At 47.7% G+C, this 18189-nt stretch overlaps 1 protein-coding gene across 4 annotated transcripts in view; it reads right to left on the bottom strand.

Annotated features, from left to right (window-relative positions):
• The window catches only part of IPO9 (importin 9), a 195336-nt gene that overhangs the window by 38901 nt on the left and 138246 nt on the right, over positions 1 to 18189 (bottom strand). For all 4 annotated transcript variants that reach the window (XM_024192875.2, XM_024192880.2, XM_024192896.1 and 1 more), the window contains 4 exons: positions 14404 to 14552; positions 7532 to 7660; positions 5745 to 6020; positions 4220 to 4386 (listed from right to left, as the gene is read on the bottom strand). In XM_024192875.2, the coding sequence (XP_024048643.1) occupies positions 4220 to 4386; positions 5745 to 6020; positions 7532 to 7660; positions 14404 to 14552 (721 nt within the window). The remainder of the gene's footprint in view (positions 1 to 4219; positions 4387 to 5744; positions 6021 to 7531; positions 7661 to 14403; positions 14553 to 18189) is intronic.

Below are 18189 nucleotides of genomic sequence, written 5' to 3'. Positions count from 1 at the left end.
ATCTCTGAAGCAGACGACTTCTCAAAAATTGTAGACCAGTGTTATTTTCTCCATTATCTTTCCGGGTACAGAAGTTAAGCTGACTGGTCTGTAATTTCCTGGGTTGTCCTTATTTCCCTTTTTATAGATGGGCACTATATTTGCCCTTTTCCAGTCTTCTGGAATCTCTCCCGTCTTCCATGACTTCTCAAAGATAATCGCTAATGGCTCAGAGATCTCCTCAGTCAACTCCTTGAGTATTCTAGAATGCATTTCATCAGGCCCTGGTGACTTGAAGACATCTAATTTGTCCGAGTAATTTTTAACTTGCTCTCTCTCTATTTTAGCCTTTTTTATTCCTACCCTTCATTAACCAGTTGTCGAGGTACGGGTAAATTTGAACGCCCTGACGCTGGAGGTAAGCGACCACTGGTGCTATGCACTTTGTGAACACTCTCGGGGCTGACAAGACACCAAAGGGTAGTGCTGTGAATTGGAAATGGCACTGGCCCAGCATAAAACGAAGGAAGCGCCTGTGCCCTGGGAAAATGGAAATAAGGAAATAGGTGTCCTTCAAGTTGAGGGCAGCGTACCAGTCTCCTGGATCCAGAGAGGGGATCATGGAGGCCAGGGAGACCATGCAAAACTTCAACTTCTTGAGAAATTTCTTGTGACGACACAGGTCCAAGATGGATCTGAGGCCCCCTTTTGCTTTCGGGATCAGGAAGTAGCAGGAGTAGAACCCTTTTCCCCATCATATCCCAAAGGGCCTCTTCCACTGCTCCCAGGCGAAGGAGGTTTTTGACCTCCTGGACAAGCAGTTGCTCATGAGAAGGGTCTCTGAAGAGGGATGGGGAAAGGGGGTGGGAGGGAGGGTTGGCCACAAATTGCAGCGTGTAGCCCGAAGAAATTGTGTCGAGCACCCAATGGTCCACGGTTAGCCAAGACCAGGCTGATTGGAAGGGACAGAGGTGGTCGAGGAAAAAGAGGGAGGGTGGATCCAGTGAAGTGACTGGGGCGTTGTCCACGAGTGTACCCTCAAAATGACTGCTTCTGGCCCCCTTGGTTCCTGGAAGGGTCAGGCTGAGCAGACGGGCGGGAAGACGATGGGTGTCATCGCATAGACCCCTTGTCTCTGTTCTTTCTCCTGCAGGAACCCGATCAAGAAGTTCCCCAGGACTTAGACTGCGGTGGTGGACGGAACGGCTTCCTGGCCTGCTGAGGATTGTGAAGGCCCAAGGAGTGAAGGGTGGCCTGGGAGTCTTTCAGACTGTGGAGCCTTGAGTCCGTGAACTCCAAGAAGAGCCCCGCTCCCTCAAACTGAAGGTCCTGAATACTGGCCTGCATCTGTTGGGACAAGCCGGAGGACTGCCAGGAGCTGCGCCTCATGGCCACCACAGAGGCGACCACCCTGGCCGCTGAGTCAGTAGCGTCCCAGGCCAGTTGGAGGGCTCCCCACACCATCGCAGTGCCGTCTTCTAAGAAGTCAGCGGAATGGAAAAGGGAGGTTGCCACAATGATTTGGTAATTTTAAGGACTCTTCGGTGGACAGGCAGCGCTACCCAGGCCGGGGTGGCAGAGGATATCACATTCAAGAGTTTGTCAGACTCCTCTGCGACCGCCTCAATCTGTAGGTTCAAATTAACAGCCACTCCTTTAAGGAGGGCCTGGTGCTTCTTGAAGTCATTGTGGAGACTGCCCCTTTGGGAAGGACCTGCCACTGCTTTATCTGGGGACGACGACAACTGCACCACCTGTGGAGGAGCAGATTCCCCCTTGCTCTCCAGGGACGGCTCATTAGGCACTGGGGTTTGATGCTCCGCCCCCGTGGTGTGTCAACCCTGTGCTCTGACTTCGGTGCTGGTGGTGCCGGGGTCGATTTGTCCGAGGTGGCCAGGAAGGGCTGGTGGGAACACGGGACTGTCATTACTGGCATGCCCCACGGGTTCCAACCTGGCCATTGAGCGGGCCACTGTCCCTGCTGCCACGTGGTCGCTACGGGTGTCACGGCAGTCTTGGAGAGGGGATGAACTCCTGGTCCAACTCGGACCACTGCCCTTCCGGCAACCAGGGCGGAGCAGCTGAGGCCTGAGTTTGCCAACTGACTTTGGTCGGTGACAGGCAAGGCGAGAGTGAGGAACGACGTCTGCCCAATGAATGGTACCGGGGTCAAGGGGATCAGTGCCATGACAAAGAGCAGCCCCGCCCTGGCGGGGACGATGTCTGGGAGACTATCTGGGTGAAGGCGACCTGGGACGTGGCGAACTGTGACCGGGATCCCCTGCAACTCTGCACAGTCAGATCCCTGGTTGGGCTGGCGGGTGTCTGATCTCCACGGTACCCCCATGAAGCCCACGGGTGGGCACATGGCCTGACACTGGTCCTTTGCCCAAGGCCCCTTTTCCTTCCAGTGCCGGAGGGGGAGGGGATGCTCTTCTTTTGCTGCTTCTTAGGCACCAGCAAGGGGGAACGGTGCCGGGGGGAGCACTCAGCACCAAAGCTGAAGTGCTCGGCATGGAGTCCGAGTGGGAGGGCTCTGATGCAGGACGAAGCACAGCCTCCATGAGGAGGTTCCCCAGACAGATATCACACTCCTTTTAGGTTCTAGGTTGAAAGATTTTACAGATTTGACACTTATTCTTTCTATGCGAGTCCCCCAAACACTTCAAGCAGCTGTCATGGGGGTCACTGATAGGCACGGCCTGCTGCATGTCGAACATGGTTTGAAGCCAGGAGAGCAGGGCATGCCCCGTTCCGGGACAAAGTCCCAGCCAGGACTCTAACTACCAACTAACCTAACACTTAACTTAATGGCTAACTAAATACCTACAAACTATGTACAAAGAAGATAACAAAGGCTGCAAAGAACTGTTAATGCTCTTGTGATCTGCAAGACAAAATGCTCCAACCATCACGCAGTACGAAGGAACTGAGAGGGCATACAGTTGGTGGTGTCTAATATACCGACACACGAGCGCAGCACTCAAGGGGGCACCACAGCCGACCCTACAGATACCGCTAAGGCAAAAGTCTCTGACAACTGCATGTGGGCACACACACACACCTAGAATGAGAACATAAACATAAGAACGGCCATACTGGGTCAGACCAAAGGTCCATCCAGCCCAGTATTCTGTCTACCGACAGTGACCAATGCCAGGTGTCCCAGAGGGAGTGAACTTAACAGGCAATGATCAAGTGATCTCTCTCCTGCCATCCATCTCCTCCCTCTGACAAACAGAGGTTAGGGACACCATTCCTTACCCATCTTGGCTAATAGCCATTCATGGACTTAACCTCCATGAATTTATCTAGTTCTCTTTTAAAACCTGTTATAGTCCTAGCCTTCACAACCTCCTCAGGCAAGGAGTTCCACAGGTTGACTGTGCGCTGTGTGAAGAAGAACTTCTTTTTATTTGTTTTAAACCTGCTGCCCATTAATTTCATTTGGTGCCCCCTAGTTCTTATATTATAGGAACAAGTAAATAAATAACTTTTCCTTATTCAACGGAATCGACATGAGCAAGCACTTGAAGAAGAATAAGTTTAATAGTCTGGTGACTGTTAGATTTAACCCTCCTGTATAATGCAAAGAGATCAGCTGTAGCACAACTTAAATCTAAGCTGAGAACACACTTCAAATTCTTGGATGCTGTATCAAAGCCCTAAAACCCAGCTTCCACTGGGAAAACAGGTGTAGAGACTGGACAGGGTATCATATTTCAGTTGATTTTCCTCTTGTCCCTACTGATTATCTGGATTCTATTACACCATTGTGAAGATACCCAACATCTTTTGAGAAACCCTGAACAATTACCTTTTACAGTGCTTTGAAACAGTAAATATAAATGATAATATTCTATGAGCTGTGCTCACCAGTTCTCGCATTTTAAATCTCTCCCAACTCCTTCCTTATGCATTCTTTCAAGTACATTCTATAGTCAACTGAGCATCTGCTCTCACACAAAAAAGATTAGGCAGTAAAAGGAAAAAAAAACCCAGACAGTTTCCAGTTCTGCAATCCTTTTCCTCCCTCTCCATATACAGAGCTGCCATTTAGTACAGTCTGACAGCAAAGGAGGAAGAGATTTCAGTCCAGTATTGGAGCAGAGTTGGTTTTTGTTCCAGGTGGCTTACAATTTACCCCACCACCCCGTGCACCTAGCTACAAAATATAACGGGGCAAGCAGCTAGAATGCTGCAGAGGTAGTGCAAGCATTTGGCTTATGGACTATCTTACCTGACTTTGCCTTCATATTGTCCATAGAACAAATGCTGCCGACTCATCCATTCAGCCATTACAAATTCCAAAGCAGGCTTGCCAGTTGGCCCAGGGAGACTACTCAGGAACTCTAACAAGGGCTCCAGCTGGGAGTGAACCAGGTGAGCAAATACCATGATCAAGGACTACAAAAAAAAAAAAAAAAAAAAAAAAAAAAAAGGAAAACTAGCTGTACATATGTAATAACCCAACAATTAAGTGTTTTCTCTTTACCAAACCCCTGGAGGCTTCATGCGTTTGCTAACACTAAAAGGCGTACAGATCCCTGCAAGCCTGTCCACTAGCCAAGAAAGCAAGTGAATTAGACAAGGAGTGAGTGATTGCCACCTTATTTAGCCCACAGAATGAGACAGAACAAGTTAAACTTCTCACCTGCATCTGAAACCCACAACCCCTCCAAAAGCAAGGACAAAAATGACTAAACCAGCAGAGGTGGCACTGGGCTCTCCACCAGAAAAAATAATGATTTAGATCATGGTAGCCCCTAGAAGATGCAATAAAGATCAGGGCACCATTGTGCTGGATGCTGTACATATAGACAGAGACAGTCCCTGCCCTGAAGAGCTTCCAACCTAAACAGACAAGAGAGAGAGAGTGGGAGAAAGGCTCTTACCCCCTTTCCAGTTGAGGCACAGACATTAAGTCACTTGCCCACAGACATACACAGAGTCCAAGTCCTAGCCCAGTGCCTTCACCACAAGACTATCCCCATTCCCCCTTCTCATGAAACCCAACCCAATAGCACTTCTCCAGTGGAGATGAACCACCTGGCTTAGTAACCGCACTGCTCACCTTCCTAAAACTTTCAGTTTTTGGTTACACGGTGTAGCTTTCCAAGGTTCTGACTCAAAGACCAAGCAGTTAAAAATGAACAATATTCTTAAACTTTAATAAGAAAAGCAGGAATCTACGTTTTTAAAATAGCCTCTGTTTCTGTTTATTAGAATGCAGCTGGGACCTACATTCTTTTTTCTTAGGTGACCTTGCATTTGGCTGCATTAAAATATATTTGAATAAGCCCCAGTTTACCAGCATTGTTCTGTATAACAAATAAAACAAGACATAGTATTCCAGTAATGGCTTCACTACTGTGTTATATAGTGGTAACATCATCTCTCTACTTCTGCTTGATATTTGCCTATTTACTGTTCTCTAAGAAAACACCACTCAACTTCTAGAAGAGACTAAGTGATATTCCTAGCTCTCAAGTACACCTCAACTGAAATTTCAGTAGGAAGTGCCAAAGTCAGGAGATGGCTAACAACATGCGTGATGAAAGGCTTTAAATTCATATTCCTCTGATCCCTCAAGGCAGGAACTATGTCCACAGGATAACCATTTTTGTAGCATACCTAGAATCTGCAATTGCATAGGTAGTGGATACACAGGCATGTAATGTAAACTTGTACTTCCAGTGACAGGCAGTGTTTCTCTTCCTGACACTTAGAACCATTGCTTCCAGTGGGCCTCCCAGCCTGCTCACCTGCATTACACTGAGTGTCTCTGCTTGTTGCATTTTGCTAAGGATTGCTCTCAGAATCTGGTCCAGGTTCTCTCCCAGCTCACTTCCTGCTTTCGAAATCAGTGTGGAGACTAGTCTGCCCACAAAAGCAGCTGTGAACTCTGAGGTCCGTGGATCCAGGAGTTGACTCACCACCTGCATGACATACCACAGCCCATTGTGGCCTTGCTCATCATGCCATTGTGCAATCTGTTCTAGTGCTACTGAGACGTACGCACGCAGACACTCACCACCATTCTAAATACAAGAGAGAGAATTACTGTGTTAGAACCGTCAGACTCTCAAAATCAACTGTATATGTTGTGGGCACCCCCCAAGTAACCAAAGAGAATACCCATTTCACCACAGCACAAAGCACTTTAAACAGGAAGAAAGAATTAGTAGACAAGATAAAAAGAACAGGAGTACTTGTGGCACCTTAGAGACTAACTTAGAGGTGCCACAAGTACTCCCTGTTCTTTTTGCGGATACAGACTAACACGGCTGCTACTCTGAAAGTAGACAAGATGTGTGTGATGGGTAAAATGGTGGAAGTTGTGAGAGACCCAGTGCTCAGAAGACCTGGAGTGCGAGTATCTGCAATTCTGTTTCATTAATCTAGTATGCAGATACATTCCAAGAGATTCTGAACAGCTACAGTCCAGGGTAGCTAGAGAGCAGCATGAGGGACAAACATGACCCAGATTTCTACAGTAAAGCTCTCTATTTCAAAAAAGACTGCAGTGCAGCAATCCAGCACACCGTATTCACCTTATTCTCGCTGGAGCACTGCTCAGTGGGACCTGTTTTCATGGGCCACACCCACGTGAGAAACGGAAGTTGGAGCCACGAAGTTGCTTTTCTCTGTTTGAAGGTCAGGGTGAGTAACTGACCCACCTTGGTCTATTCACAAACATGTTTCAGGAGTTGAAAGGGTCAGAAGGCCTTGCTTCCTATAACCTTGCAAGTCCCAATTCCTTGCTTAGAGCTGCTCTGATGACCTCATCAGGCAGCAGCAGTGGCTACTGGTAGATAGAGGACAAAAGGTGCTGGTGTCCCTTTCCTACTCACCTGCAAAGGCTCTGGGAGTTTGGTGGAGGGGAAAAGGAAGAAAATATGGTGAGGCAGGAACTGGCCAGGACGGGGGGAGCAGCAGGAAAGCAACCACTACTCAGAGAAAGTTAGGTGTTCTGAGGAAATCAGGGACCAATAGCAAGCAGTGACGCCTGCCCTGAGCATTTTCACTCCCCCTGCTTCTTTAGCCACTTTCCTTTGATAAATGCTGCCAACTGGGGGAAGAGGAGAATTGGGATCAAATCTGATTTTTCCCCTTGCCTCCTGTTTTACCCCACTCGAATTAACAGGGGAGACTTGTCTACTTTGAAGCAAGGCCTGGGCTCCCCATGCTGAGGCTGCTTTGACAGAAAGCCTCTGCCAGGCAGGTTAATTACAAGGGAAAAAAGGGACATGTTCCTGGCATGCTCCAGAGTCCTAAAGAGAAAAGACCAAGACTGGTCCTGACCTGCCAGTTAAAAGAAGGATCAGCAAAACTCAACACAGACACCAAAATGAGGATGGCAACAATTATTTATAAAAGATAGGAATGGCACTCAGGCTTCTGGCAAACCACTAGTGTGGCTGCTGAGCCCCCAAAAGGCAAAATGATCCCTTAAAGACTAGATAAAGCACGACAAGTGACTGACTTGTGTCATCCAATGCTTTTGACTGACATGACCCTGTAGTCCCTTCCCCTTCCCTATAGACGTTACCTGCATGGTAGCATTGTCATCCGTGTGCAGGCTGCACTGAGCCACCGCAGGGAATGCTTGGCAGATCAAGAGCTGGGAAAGAGGAGGTTTCGTATTCCTCACAACAGTGGTTAATATATCAATAGAAGTCTGAAAGGGGAAAGCACACAAATAGAAGCTCTTTTAAACAGCAGTCCCAGCACTGTAACTCAGCATTTTCACAAAGCCTGAAAGGGCAGGGTAAGATGTGAAGGCCAACCTGGTAATGGGGGAGGGCACACAACAGTGACAATGCAGATTCTCCTGTGCTGCCTCGCTCACACAGGGACGGGGGGGGGGGGGGGGGGGGATTGATTTTGTTTTCTTCAAAGCGGGCTCCTTTTTAAAAGTTGCAGAAATGCTTTGGTTACTAGTGAGTGCAGGAGATGTCACCCATCACACACACTGCAGATTGAACAGGAGTCTTATAAGGATGATTTCCTAAGAACAGAGCCTCATTTCTACCCCAACCCATGTCAAACCCCTGCTGCCAGTCACCAGCACTTGATAGATATGGAGCAGGCAGCTGAATGACAACAGATGGAGCATTCAGCAGCAGCTCTTTCCCTGTACAGGAAACACATTATTTCGGTAGCAGGTAAAGGCCAATGTTCAGCAGCAGGTAGTTTTTAACCCCCCTTTTCCAAATAAGGAAGCTTTTTAGCATCAGTTGTGTGTGTCCAAGTGGCTCTGATCACTCCCATTTCACAAGGCTTCATGGGATGGATTACACTTTGTAAGAAAACAAAGCAGATTTTTTAGCTTTTACCTCTAACATGTCTCAGAAAAACTACCACCAGGGAGGTTTGAAGATAGCAGGTAGCCAATAGCAAAGGTACTTTCACAGTCACCCTTGACAACATGCTGTTCTGCTGGTATACAGATGCACCTGAAGTTATTTTAAAAAGGCTTGTGTGGTGAAACATTTCAGTTAATCTGATTCACCTAAAGGAATCAAGGGCAAACCAGAAAGGACGTTTATAAATACTGCAGGAGGACTGAATATCTCTTCCTCTTATCAACTATGCACCCTTAAAATGTAAGAGTAGGGGTCTTCAGCAAGATAGCCTTCCTCAACCGGCAGAAAGCTCAAAAGGGGATTCAACAAAAATCACTTATTTTAAAAAGTGCTTCTCAACATGCAAGCAGGTTCTCAAAAGGCTGGGCTGAGCAATATGAAAAATATGCATGTAGCCATTCCATTTGTATCTATTCAAATCACATGTGACACTACCCACAAATGCCCCTGCACTGGCAGTTAGTGCAGAACAACTGACTCCCCTTACCAGTTAATTCAAATTTTAGTTCAATAGTGGCAAGTGTGACAGTGCATATGTACATTTATCTCTATGATCACACTTTATATCATTCCATTTGATTTTAAAAGGGGTGCATGTTAGGGTTAATCAATTGTCAGAATAAGACAGGTCAATAGACTGATCATAACTAAGGCTATGTTTTAGTTATGGGTATTTTTAGTAAAAGTCATGGACAGGTCACAGGCAGTAAATGAAAACTGACGGCCTGTGACCTGTCCATGGCCTGGTCTACACTACAGGGTTAGGTCGAATTTAGCTGCATTAGGTCAATTTAACAATGACTGTGTCCACACAACCAACCCCGTTCCGTCGACCTAAAGGGCTCTTAAAATAGACTTCTGTACTCCTCCCTGACGAGGGGAGTAGAGCTAAAATCGACGTTGCTGGGTCGAATTTGGGGTAGTGTGGACGCAAATCGACGGTATTGGCCTCTGGGAGCTATCCCAGAGTGCTCCATTGTGACCGCTCTGGACAGCACTTTGAACTCCGATGCACTAGCCAGGTACACAGGAAAAGCCCCAGGAACTTTTGAATTTCATTTCCTGTTTGGTCAGCGTGGCGACCTCAGCGGCACTGGTGACCATGCAGTCCCCCCAGAATCGCAAACGAGCTCCAGCATGGACCGAAAGGTAGACACTGAATCTGATTGCTGTATGGGGAGAAGCATCTGTGCAGGCCGAACTCCGATCAAAAAGAAGAAATGCAAATATATTTGCCAAAATCTCACAGGACATGTTGGACAGAGGCTACAACAGGGACACACAACAGTGCCGTGTTAAAGTTAAGGAGCTCAGGCAAGCCTACCAAAAGACAAAGGAGGCAAACGGTCGCTCCGGGTCAGAGCCCCATAGGTGCCGCTTCTATGATCAGTTGCATGGCATTCTAGGGGAAGACCCTACCACTAACCCACCACTGTCCCTAGACACCTGCAAGGGGGGAGGATTTTGCAGAAGAGGAAGAGGAGGAGGAGAATGTGCAGCAGGAAAGTGGTGAATCCGTTCTCCCCGGCAGCCAGGACCTTTTCATCACCCTGGAGCTAATACCCTCCCAAGGTGGGAATCCCCGACCCTGAAGCCAGAGATGGCACCTCTGGTGAGTACACATTTGTAACTACAGTACAGGGTTTAAAAGCAATAGTGTTTAATGTTTGATTTGCCCTGAAGAACTGGGATGCATTCGCGGCCAGTACAGCTACTGGAAAGGTCTGTTCACATGTCTGGGGATAGAGCGGGAATCCTCCAGGGACATCTCCATGAAGCTCTCCTGGAGGTACTCTGAAAGCCTTTGCAGAAGGTTTCTGGGGAGGGCTGCCTTATTTCGTCCTCCACGGTAGGACACTTTACCACTCCAAGCCAGTAGCAAGTATTCTGGAATCATTGCAGCACAAAGCATGGCAGCGAAGGGTCCTGGGTTTTGGTCGCATTCAAGCAACATTCGGTCTATATTTGTCTGTGTTAGCCTCAGTAGAGCGATATGATTTCATAGTCACCTGGTTGAAATAGGGGAATTTTTGTAAGGGAACAGTAAAAGGACCTTGTTCATGATGGGCTGTTTGCACTTGGCTAAAAGTGATCATCCCAGAGAATAGCCACACGGTGGGGTGGGGGGTGCTGCACATCCACCCGAAAACCGCAGCCCCTCCTTTTAAATGTGAAACCCAACCCATTGCTTGCTCTGGGAAAGGAGGGCGCTGCAGTTTGAAAACATTCCCACGTTATGAAGGCATAAGCAGCCAACCCTGCGTACCAAAAAGCTTACTATGGCTGCCTGGAAACCGAATTCTGTTGCCCAGCCATGTGTGATGTGTTACCATACTGGCAGGCGCTCAATATAAAAGGCAAAATGTGACCTTGTACCTAAAGCACATGTGCTGTCTGCTGTGAATTGCTTGATTCACTGTGAAAGAGTCTTCCTTTTGTTTTCAGAAATATATCATCTTAAATGTTACTCTCCCTTTTTATCACTCCCCAGGTGCAAATGTTTCTACGCTCGCCCTACCATCTCAATTCCTGAGGTTATCGCAGATTAGAAGGTGAAAAAAACCGCACTCGCAATGACATGTTTTCCAAGCTCACGCAGTCCTCCTGCACTGATAGGGCACAGCTTAATGCATGGAGGCATTCAGTGGCAGAGGACAGCAAAGAATTAAGTGAGCGCGAAGAGCGGAGGCAGGACGCGATGCTGAGGCTAATGGGGGAGCAAACAGACATGATGAAGCGTCTGTTGGAGCTGCAGGAAAGCCAACAAGAGCACAGACCACCACTGCATCCACTGTATAACCGCCTCCCCTCCTCCCCAAGTTCCATATCCACCTCACCCAGATGCCCAAGAATGCAGGGGTGGAGGCTCTGGGCACCCAGCCACTCCACTCCAGGATGGCCCAAGCAACAGAAGGCTGTCATTCAAACAGTTTGATTTTCAGAATGGTTACAACAAACAATGTCGCCTTGTCCTTCCCTTCTCCCCCACCCCACCCGGGCTACCTTGTCAGTTATCTTTTTTTTTTTTTAATTAATAAAGAAAGAATGCATGGTTTCAAAACAATAGTTACTTTATTTCAAAGTGGGGAGGGTGGTTGGCTTACAGGGAATTAAAATCAACAAAGGGGGCGGGTTTGCATCAAGGAGAAACACACACAACTGTCACACCGAAGCCTGGCCTGTCATGAAACTGGTTTTCGAAGCCTCTCTGATGCACAGCGTGCCTTGCTGTGCTCTTCTAATCGCCCTGGTGTCTGGCTGCTCAAAATCGGACGCCAGGCGATTTGCCTCAACCTCCCACCCCGCCATAAATGTCTCCCCCTTACTCTCACAGATATTATGGAGCACACAGCAAGCAGCAATAACAATGGGAATGTTGGTTGCGCTGAGGTCGGACCTACTCAGCAAACAGCGCAAGCGAGCTTTTAAACATCCAAAGGCACATTCTACCACCATTCTGCACTTGCTCAGTCTATAGTTGAACTGCTCTTTACTACTGTCCAGGCTGCCTGTGAAGGCTTCATGAGCAAGGGGTTGGCTGGGTCCCCAAGGATAACTATTGGCATTTCAACATCCCCAATGGTAATTTTCTGGTCTGGGAAGTAAGTCCCTTCTTGCAGCTGCTCGAACAGCCCAGAGTTCCTAAAGATGCAAGTGTCATGCACCTTTCCTGGCCATTCCACATTGATGTCGGTGAAACGTCCCTTGTGATCCACCAGTGCTTGCAGTACCATTGAGAAGTACCCCTTGCGGTTCACATACTGGTTGGCAAGGTGGTCCGGTGCCAAGATGGGGATATGCGTTCTGTCTATCGCCCCACCACAGTTAGGGAACCTCACTGCAGCAAAGCCATCCAGTATGACCTGCACATTTCCCAAAGTCACTACCCTTGATAACAGAACATCAATGACTGCATTGGCTACTTGCATCACAGCAGCCCCCACAGTAGACTTGCCCACTCCAAATTGATTCCTGACTGACCAGTAGCAGTCAGGCGTTGCAAGCTTCCACAGGGCTATCGCCACTCGCTTCTCAATTGTCAGGGCAGCTCTCATCTTAGTATTCCTGCACTTCAGGGTTGGGGAAAGCAACTCACAGAGTTCCGGAAAAGTGGCCTTACGCATGCAAAAGTTTCGCAGCCACTGTGAATCATTCCATACCTACAACACTATGCAGTCCCACCAGTCTGTTCTTGTTTGCCTGGCCCAGAATTGGCATTCCACTGTATCAACCAGCCCCACTGCTGCCATGATGTCCCAATTGCCACAGCCCATCCTTTCAGGAATGTCTGTGTCCATGTCCTCATCAAAATCCTCCTCGTGCTGGCGTCTCTTAGCCTGGTTCTGCATATACTCCAGGATAATGCGCGAGGTGTTTACAATGCTCACAAAAGCAGTGCTGATGGTGAGTTGAGCAGGCTCCATGCTTGCCGGGGTATGGTGTCTGCACAGGTAACCCAGGAAAAAAGGTGCGAAACAATTGTCTGCCGTTGCTTTCACGGAGGGAGGGGCGACTGATGACATGTACCCAAAACCACCTGCGACAATGTTTTTGCCCCATCAGGCATTGGGAACTTAACCCAGAATTCCAATGGGCAGCGGGAACTGTGGGATAGCTACCTACAGTGCACCGCTCTGTAAGTCAATGCTAGCCACGGTAGTGAGGACGCACTCCGTCGACTTAATGTGCTTAGTGGGGACATACGCAATCGACTATATAAAATCGATTTCTAAAAATTGACTTCTATAAAATCGACCTAATTTCGTAGTGTTGACATACCCCATGACTTGTACTATATCCCTAACTAAAACTTTGGCCGGGGGGATGGGTGTGGCACGGGTGCTCTGCGGGGGCAGTCCGGGAGTGCAGCCCGGGATCCCCGCTGGTGCCGGGGTGGGGGTGGGGGTGGGGGGGAGAGATGGGGAGGGAGGGAGAAGGGTTGGGCAGCAGCGCATGGCCCAGGACCCCCACTTGTACTGTGGGGGAGGGTTGGTGGGGCTGGCAGGCTCCCTACCCAGCTCCACGTGTCCCTGCAGCTCTTAGGGGGAGGGAAGGCCAGGGGAGCTCTGTGCGCTGTACCCACCACGTGCTCCGGCTCCACAGCTCCCATTGGCTGGGAACCACAGCCAATGGGAGCTGTGGGGGTGGCACCTGTGGGCAGGAGCAGCACGCAGAGCCCCCTAGTCCCCTGCCTAGGAGCTGCAGGCACATGCCGTCTGCTTCTGGGGAGCCTCCCACGAGGTAAGTGCCATCCTGCACCTCAATCCCCCACCTCAGCCTTGAACCCACACCCACACCCAAAATGCCCCAGGGGCTGCCTGATCTGCTTGGGCAGCTCCGGAGCCAGCCGCACCGGCTGCTGCTGAAGTCATGGAAAGTCACAGAATCAGTGACTTCCGTGACCTCCATGACAGACATGCAACCTTACTCATAACAGCCAGTTATAATGACATAAAACCCACCTTCTACTGATGTGCTTATAACTAGGTATAATATATACTCCTCTCTGATGGATATTATAAATATTTTAATCATGTATTAATGCTTTATAAATGGAATCTCAATATAAAGCGTGATCCTATATATTTTACATATATACAGTTACATGTGTGGTGTTTCATTGTGTACAGAAAGGTGCAAACTCACATGAGAGGATACATCCAGCTTGAGTTCTAACAATCTGTGCATGTACCATGTCTATGACATGTAATGTGCATTACTGGAGAATGCCCTATTGTGAGAAAACTTACTTCCATAGGTTGCACTATTTCAAATGGTAAGAAAGAGCTAAAGACACTTTGTAAAGACTGGAAGAAGACTGACAGACAACTGAGAGATAAAAGACGATGATGTGCATTTCTTCCAAGCCTGGAGATTTCTTTCCCCACAGAAAGTTCTCAGTCACTAAAGACATCGCTCAATAGTAGTTTATGAGCATCTGTTCTTGCTCTTTTCATACCAAAACAGGTTGATGGAATGGCATAATGCCAATGCTTTTATTAGCTGCTGCAAGAACCCAACCTGCAGCTAAACCATCTTTTGCCATAGTACTTACTGCACAAAGCCCTGCTGGAATCTTATCAGCAGGAGCCTGCATGATGCTGACGAGAGTTGGGATTAGTCTCATCTGCATTGGACCTTGGCAGGCTTCTATCTGTGCTAGCTCCTTAAAGATATCTTGTGCGAGAGAGGCAACAACAGGATCTAGAGTGAGAAAGCACCAGTTACTAAGACAAACTAATGAGTATTGGTCTAAAGTTTTCATTTCAGTAAGGTAAGCTGCAAATTTTATGACAGGAGGTTACACGAACAGTCTTTACTGGAGCATCCAGTTTACTTTCAGCCTCAGAAAGCAACTAGAAGTAATTGGAAGAAAAGTCAATCAGTTTCTGTATGGCTATATGGCATTTACTAAACAATTCTGTGCATGAAGATAGACTTACAGTATATTTGTGTCTGTAGCCAAGGAACCAAGTACCATGCTGCACAACAAATCTGATACAACAGGGAATGGGAATAATGCAGCATTTCACCCTCACCCCTTTGCCCTTCATTGCCCCCCAGACCAGTGCAGTAAGTACGTTTGATACAAATGATTTTTAGTATTAAACTTAATTTTATGCCATCCACAAACTTGCAGCCTTCAGTCTGGGGCAGCATTTTGCAGTGACAAAGTTTAACTGCACCACAGAAATTGTCAGGGGAAAGCTGGAAGTTTTGACGCCTGGGTAGGGAACCCTAGCTTTGGCACCTAGAAATATATGGAAAACTGTTATGGTTTTTGATATACAGGAAGCAGTTTAGGCCTTCAGTATTTGGAAGGGGATTCCTTTCAGAAAAGGAGAGAGTTAATTTAAAATTTGGTGGTGGTGCATTTGAATTCCTCATTCAGGCAACCCAAACAACTCTACCAGCACTCAGTTACCTCAGTGGATAGCTACCCAATACCAACAATAAATAAGCAGAACAAATTGATGTTTTTGTTAAGATATTCTACAATAAGGTAGTTGAAGTTTACATATAGCCATCAAACCTAATGACAAGTTAAACTTCTCTTATACAGTTATACTGATTAAGGGTGTTTGGAGACTCAGGCTGGCATTACTGCATTACAAAGTTCATATTTTAAACATTTTTGTTGCAACCATAAGAGCTAGAGACGTAAATTCATAGACTTTAAGGTCAGAAGGGCTGATCAAGATCTAGTTTGACCTCCTGTACAACACAGGCCATATAATTTAATTCAGTGATTCCTTCATCGAGTCCATAACTTTGTCATCCAATCTCAATTTGAAGATTCCATGAGGTGGAAAATCCACTATGTCCCTAGGAAGGTTGTTCTAATAATCACCCTCCCTGAAACAACTTTGTGCTTATTTTCAGTCTGAATTTGTCTAGCTTCAGCTTCCATCTACTGGATCTTGTTATGTCTTTGCTAAGTTAAATGCATGTCTGGCAAAATTACATAAAAGAATGCATCCTGCTGCTCAGTTTCTCTACCTCCACATCACAGAGATACATACCTTGCTCTGGGTCTAGGACTCTGCCTTCCTGATGCAGTGAGCCCTTCAAGTGGGTGCCTTGGAACAGGCAGCTCATGGCTCCAGTACTGAGCATGATCACAAGAGGCCTTCTTGAGTCCTAAAACCTATTCCCATTGAGAAAGAGATGTCTGCAGTGCTGTCCATGGTTCCCAAATCTGGTTCCAAGCCAAACCAGACCCATCTGGGACATCCCCCTACGACCTAGGGAGGAGCTGATAAGCGGGACCCATGGACCCCAGTTTGCAAAACGTTGCATTAGATGTTAAAAAGATCCTAGGTCCAAACCTAGGAGGGACACTAAGTGCTGCATTAGGGGGGCTGTGTCGGTGAGTATCTGAGTGTCTGTTGTGCGGACAGTTTGTCAGTTTCACCGTGTGCTTGATTGTTTGAAAAGTGTGAATTGGGAGTGCTTTGTTACAGGTGGGCCTTGAGTGGGCCTGACTGTTATAAAGAGGCAGTCAGCTGCGAACCAGAGGAACGGCTAACAGAGGGAGTTTGATGGGGAGTCTGCCTGGGGAGAGCCCATGGAGGCTTTCAACTTGCAGGCTCCTGTGAGGAGTTGCTGGAACACCTGAGGAAGCTCTTAGAAGGAAGTTAATATGGATGGTGAGCGATCAGCTGTTCTGACCTGCACAGGATGTGCCATGTTTGTCTTTCTTCCACAGGACAGAAGTGACTTTGTCTGTACAAAGTACAAGCTGGTCTCCATATTGGAAGAGAAGGTTCAAGGTCTGGAGAAACAAGTATCAACCCTGTGTTGCATAAGAGAAAATGAAGATTTCCTGGACAGACATCAGAATATGCTTCTACGGGCACAACATTTTGAAGAATCAGAGCAGGCTGCACAGCGGGGACAGAAAGACAGTGAAGAAATTTGGCAGCATGTGATCTCCAGAAGAAGAAAGAGGAGCGTCCATGTACCAGCAATGCAGATATAGTTGAGCAATAGTTTTCATGTTCTCTCCACAGATACTAATGCGGATGATACATCTGAGGAAAGGGAGCAGAAGGAGACTCCACTGATTGGAAAGCATGAGATGCACTGTCCTAGGGATGGGGGTTTCACGACCACCACTCCCAAGAGAAGAAGGTGGGTGGTGGTGGTCAGGGACTCCCTACTCAGGGAGTCATCTATCTGTCGTCCCGAGAAGTGTTCTGCTTGCCAGGAGCTAGGATTCACGATGTGATGGAGAGACTGCCGAGACTCATCAAGCCCTTGGATCGCTACCCCTTCCTGCTTCTCCACATGGGCACCAATGATACTGCCAAGAATGACCTTGAGCGGATCACTGCAGACTATGTGGCACTGGGAAGAAGGATAAAGGAGTTTGAGGCGCAAGTGGTGTTCTCGTCCATCCTCTCTGTGGAAGGAAAAGGCCCAGGTAGAGACTGTCAAATCGTGGAAGTCAACGAATGCCTACGCAGGTGGTGTCGGAGAGAAGGCTTTGGATTCTTTGACCATGGGATGGTGTTCCAAGAAGGAGGATTGCTAGGCAGAGATGGGCTCCACCTAATGAAGAGAGGGAAGAGGATCTTCGCAAGCAGGGTGACTAGCTTAGTGAGGAGGGCTTTAAACTAGGTTCACCGGGGGGAAGGAGACCAAAGCCCTGAGGTAAGTCGGGAAGTGGAATACCGGGAGGAAGCGCGAGCAGGAGAGTGCAAGAGGGAAGGACTCCTGCCTCATACTGAGAAAGCAGGACAATCAGCGAGTTATCTTAAGTGCCTATACACAAATGCAAGAAGCCTGGGAAACAAGCAGGGAGAACTGGAAGTCCTGGCACAGTCAAGGAATTATGATGTGTTTGGAATAACAGAGACTTGGTGGGATACCTTACATGACTGGAGTACTGTCATGGATGGATATAAACTGTTCAGGAAGGACAGGCAAGGCAGAAAAGGTGGGAGAGTTGTATTGTATGTAAGAGAGCAGTATGACTGCTCAGAGCTCCGGTATGAAACTGCAGAAAAACCTGAGTCTCTCTGGATTAAAGTTTAGAAGTGTGAGTAATAAGGGTGATGTCGTGGTGGGAGTCTGTTATAGACTACCAGACCGGGGGATGAGGTGGACGAGGCTTTCTTCTGGCAACTAACAGAAGTTACTAGATTGCAGGCTGTGGTTCTCATGGGGGATGTCAATCACCCCAATATCTGCTGGGAGAGCAATACAGCAGTGCACAGACAATCCAGGAAGTTTTTGGAAAGTGTAGGGGACAATTACCTGGTGCAAGTGCTGGAGGAACCAACTAGGAGCAGAGCTCTTCTTGATCTGCTGCTCACAAACAGGGAAGAATTAGTGG

This window comes from Terrapene carolina, unplaced genomic scaffold (genome assembly GCF_002925995.2).
Source record: "Terrapene carolina triunguis isolate 2854851 unplaced genomic scaffold, T_m_triunguis-2.0 Scaffold195, whole genome shotgun sequence".
Classification (NCBI taxonomy): Eukaryota; Metazoa; Chordata; order Testudines; family Emydidae; genus Terrapene; species Terrapene triunguis.
The sequence above is the reverse complement of the archived record's forward strand: the minus strand, read 5'-3'. Positions and strand labels throughout refer to the sequence as shown.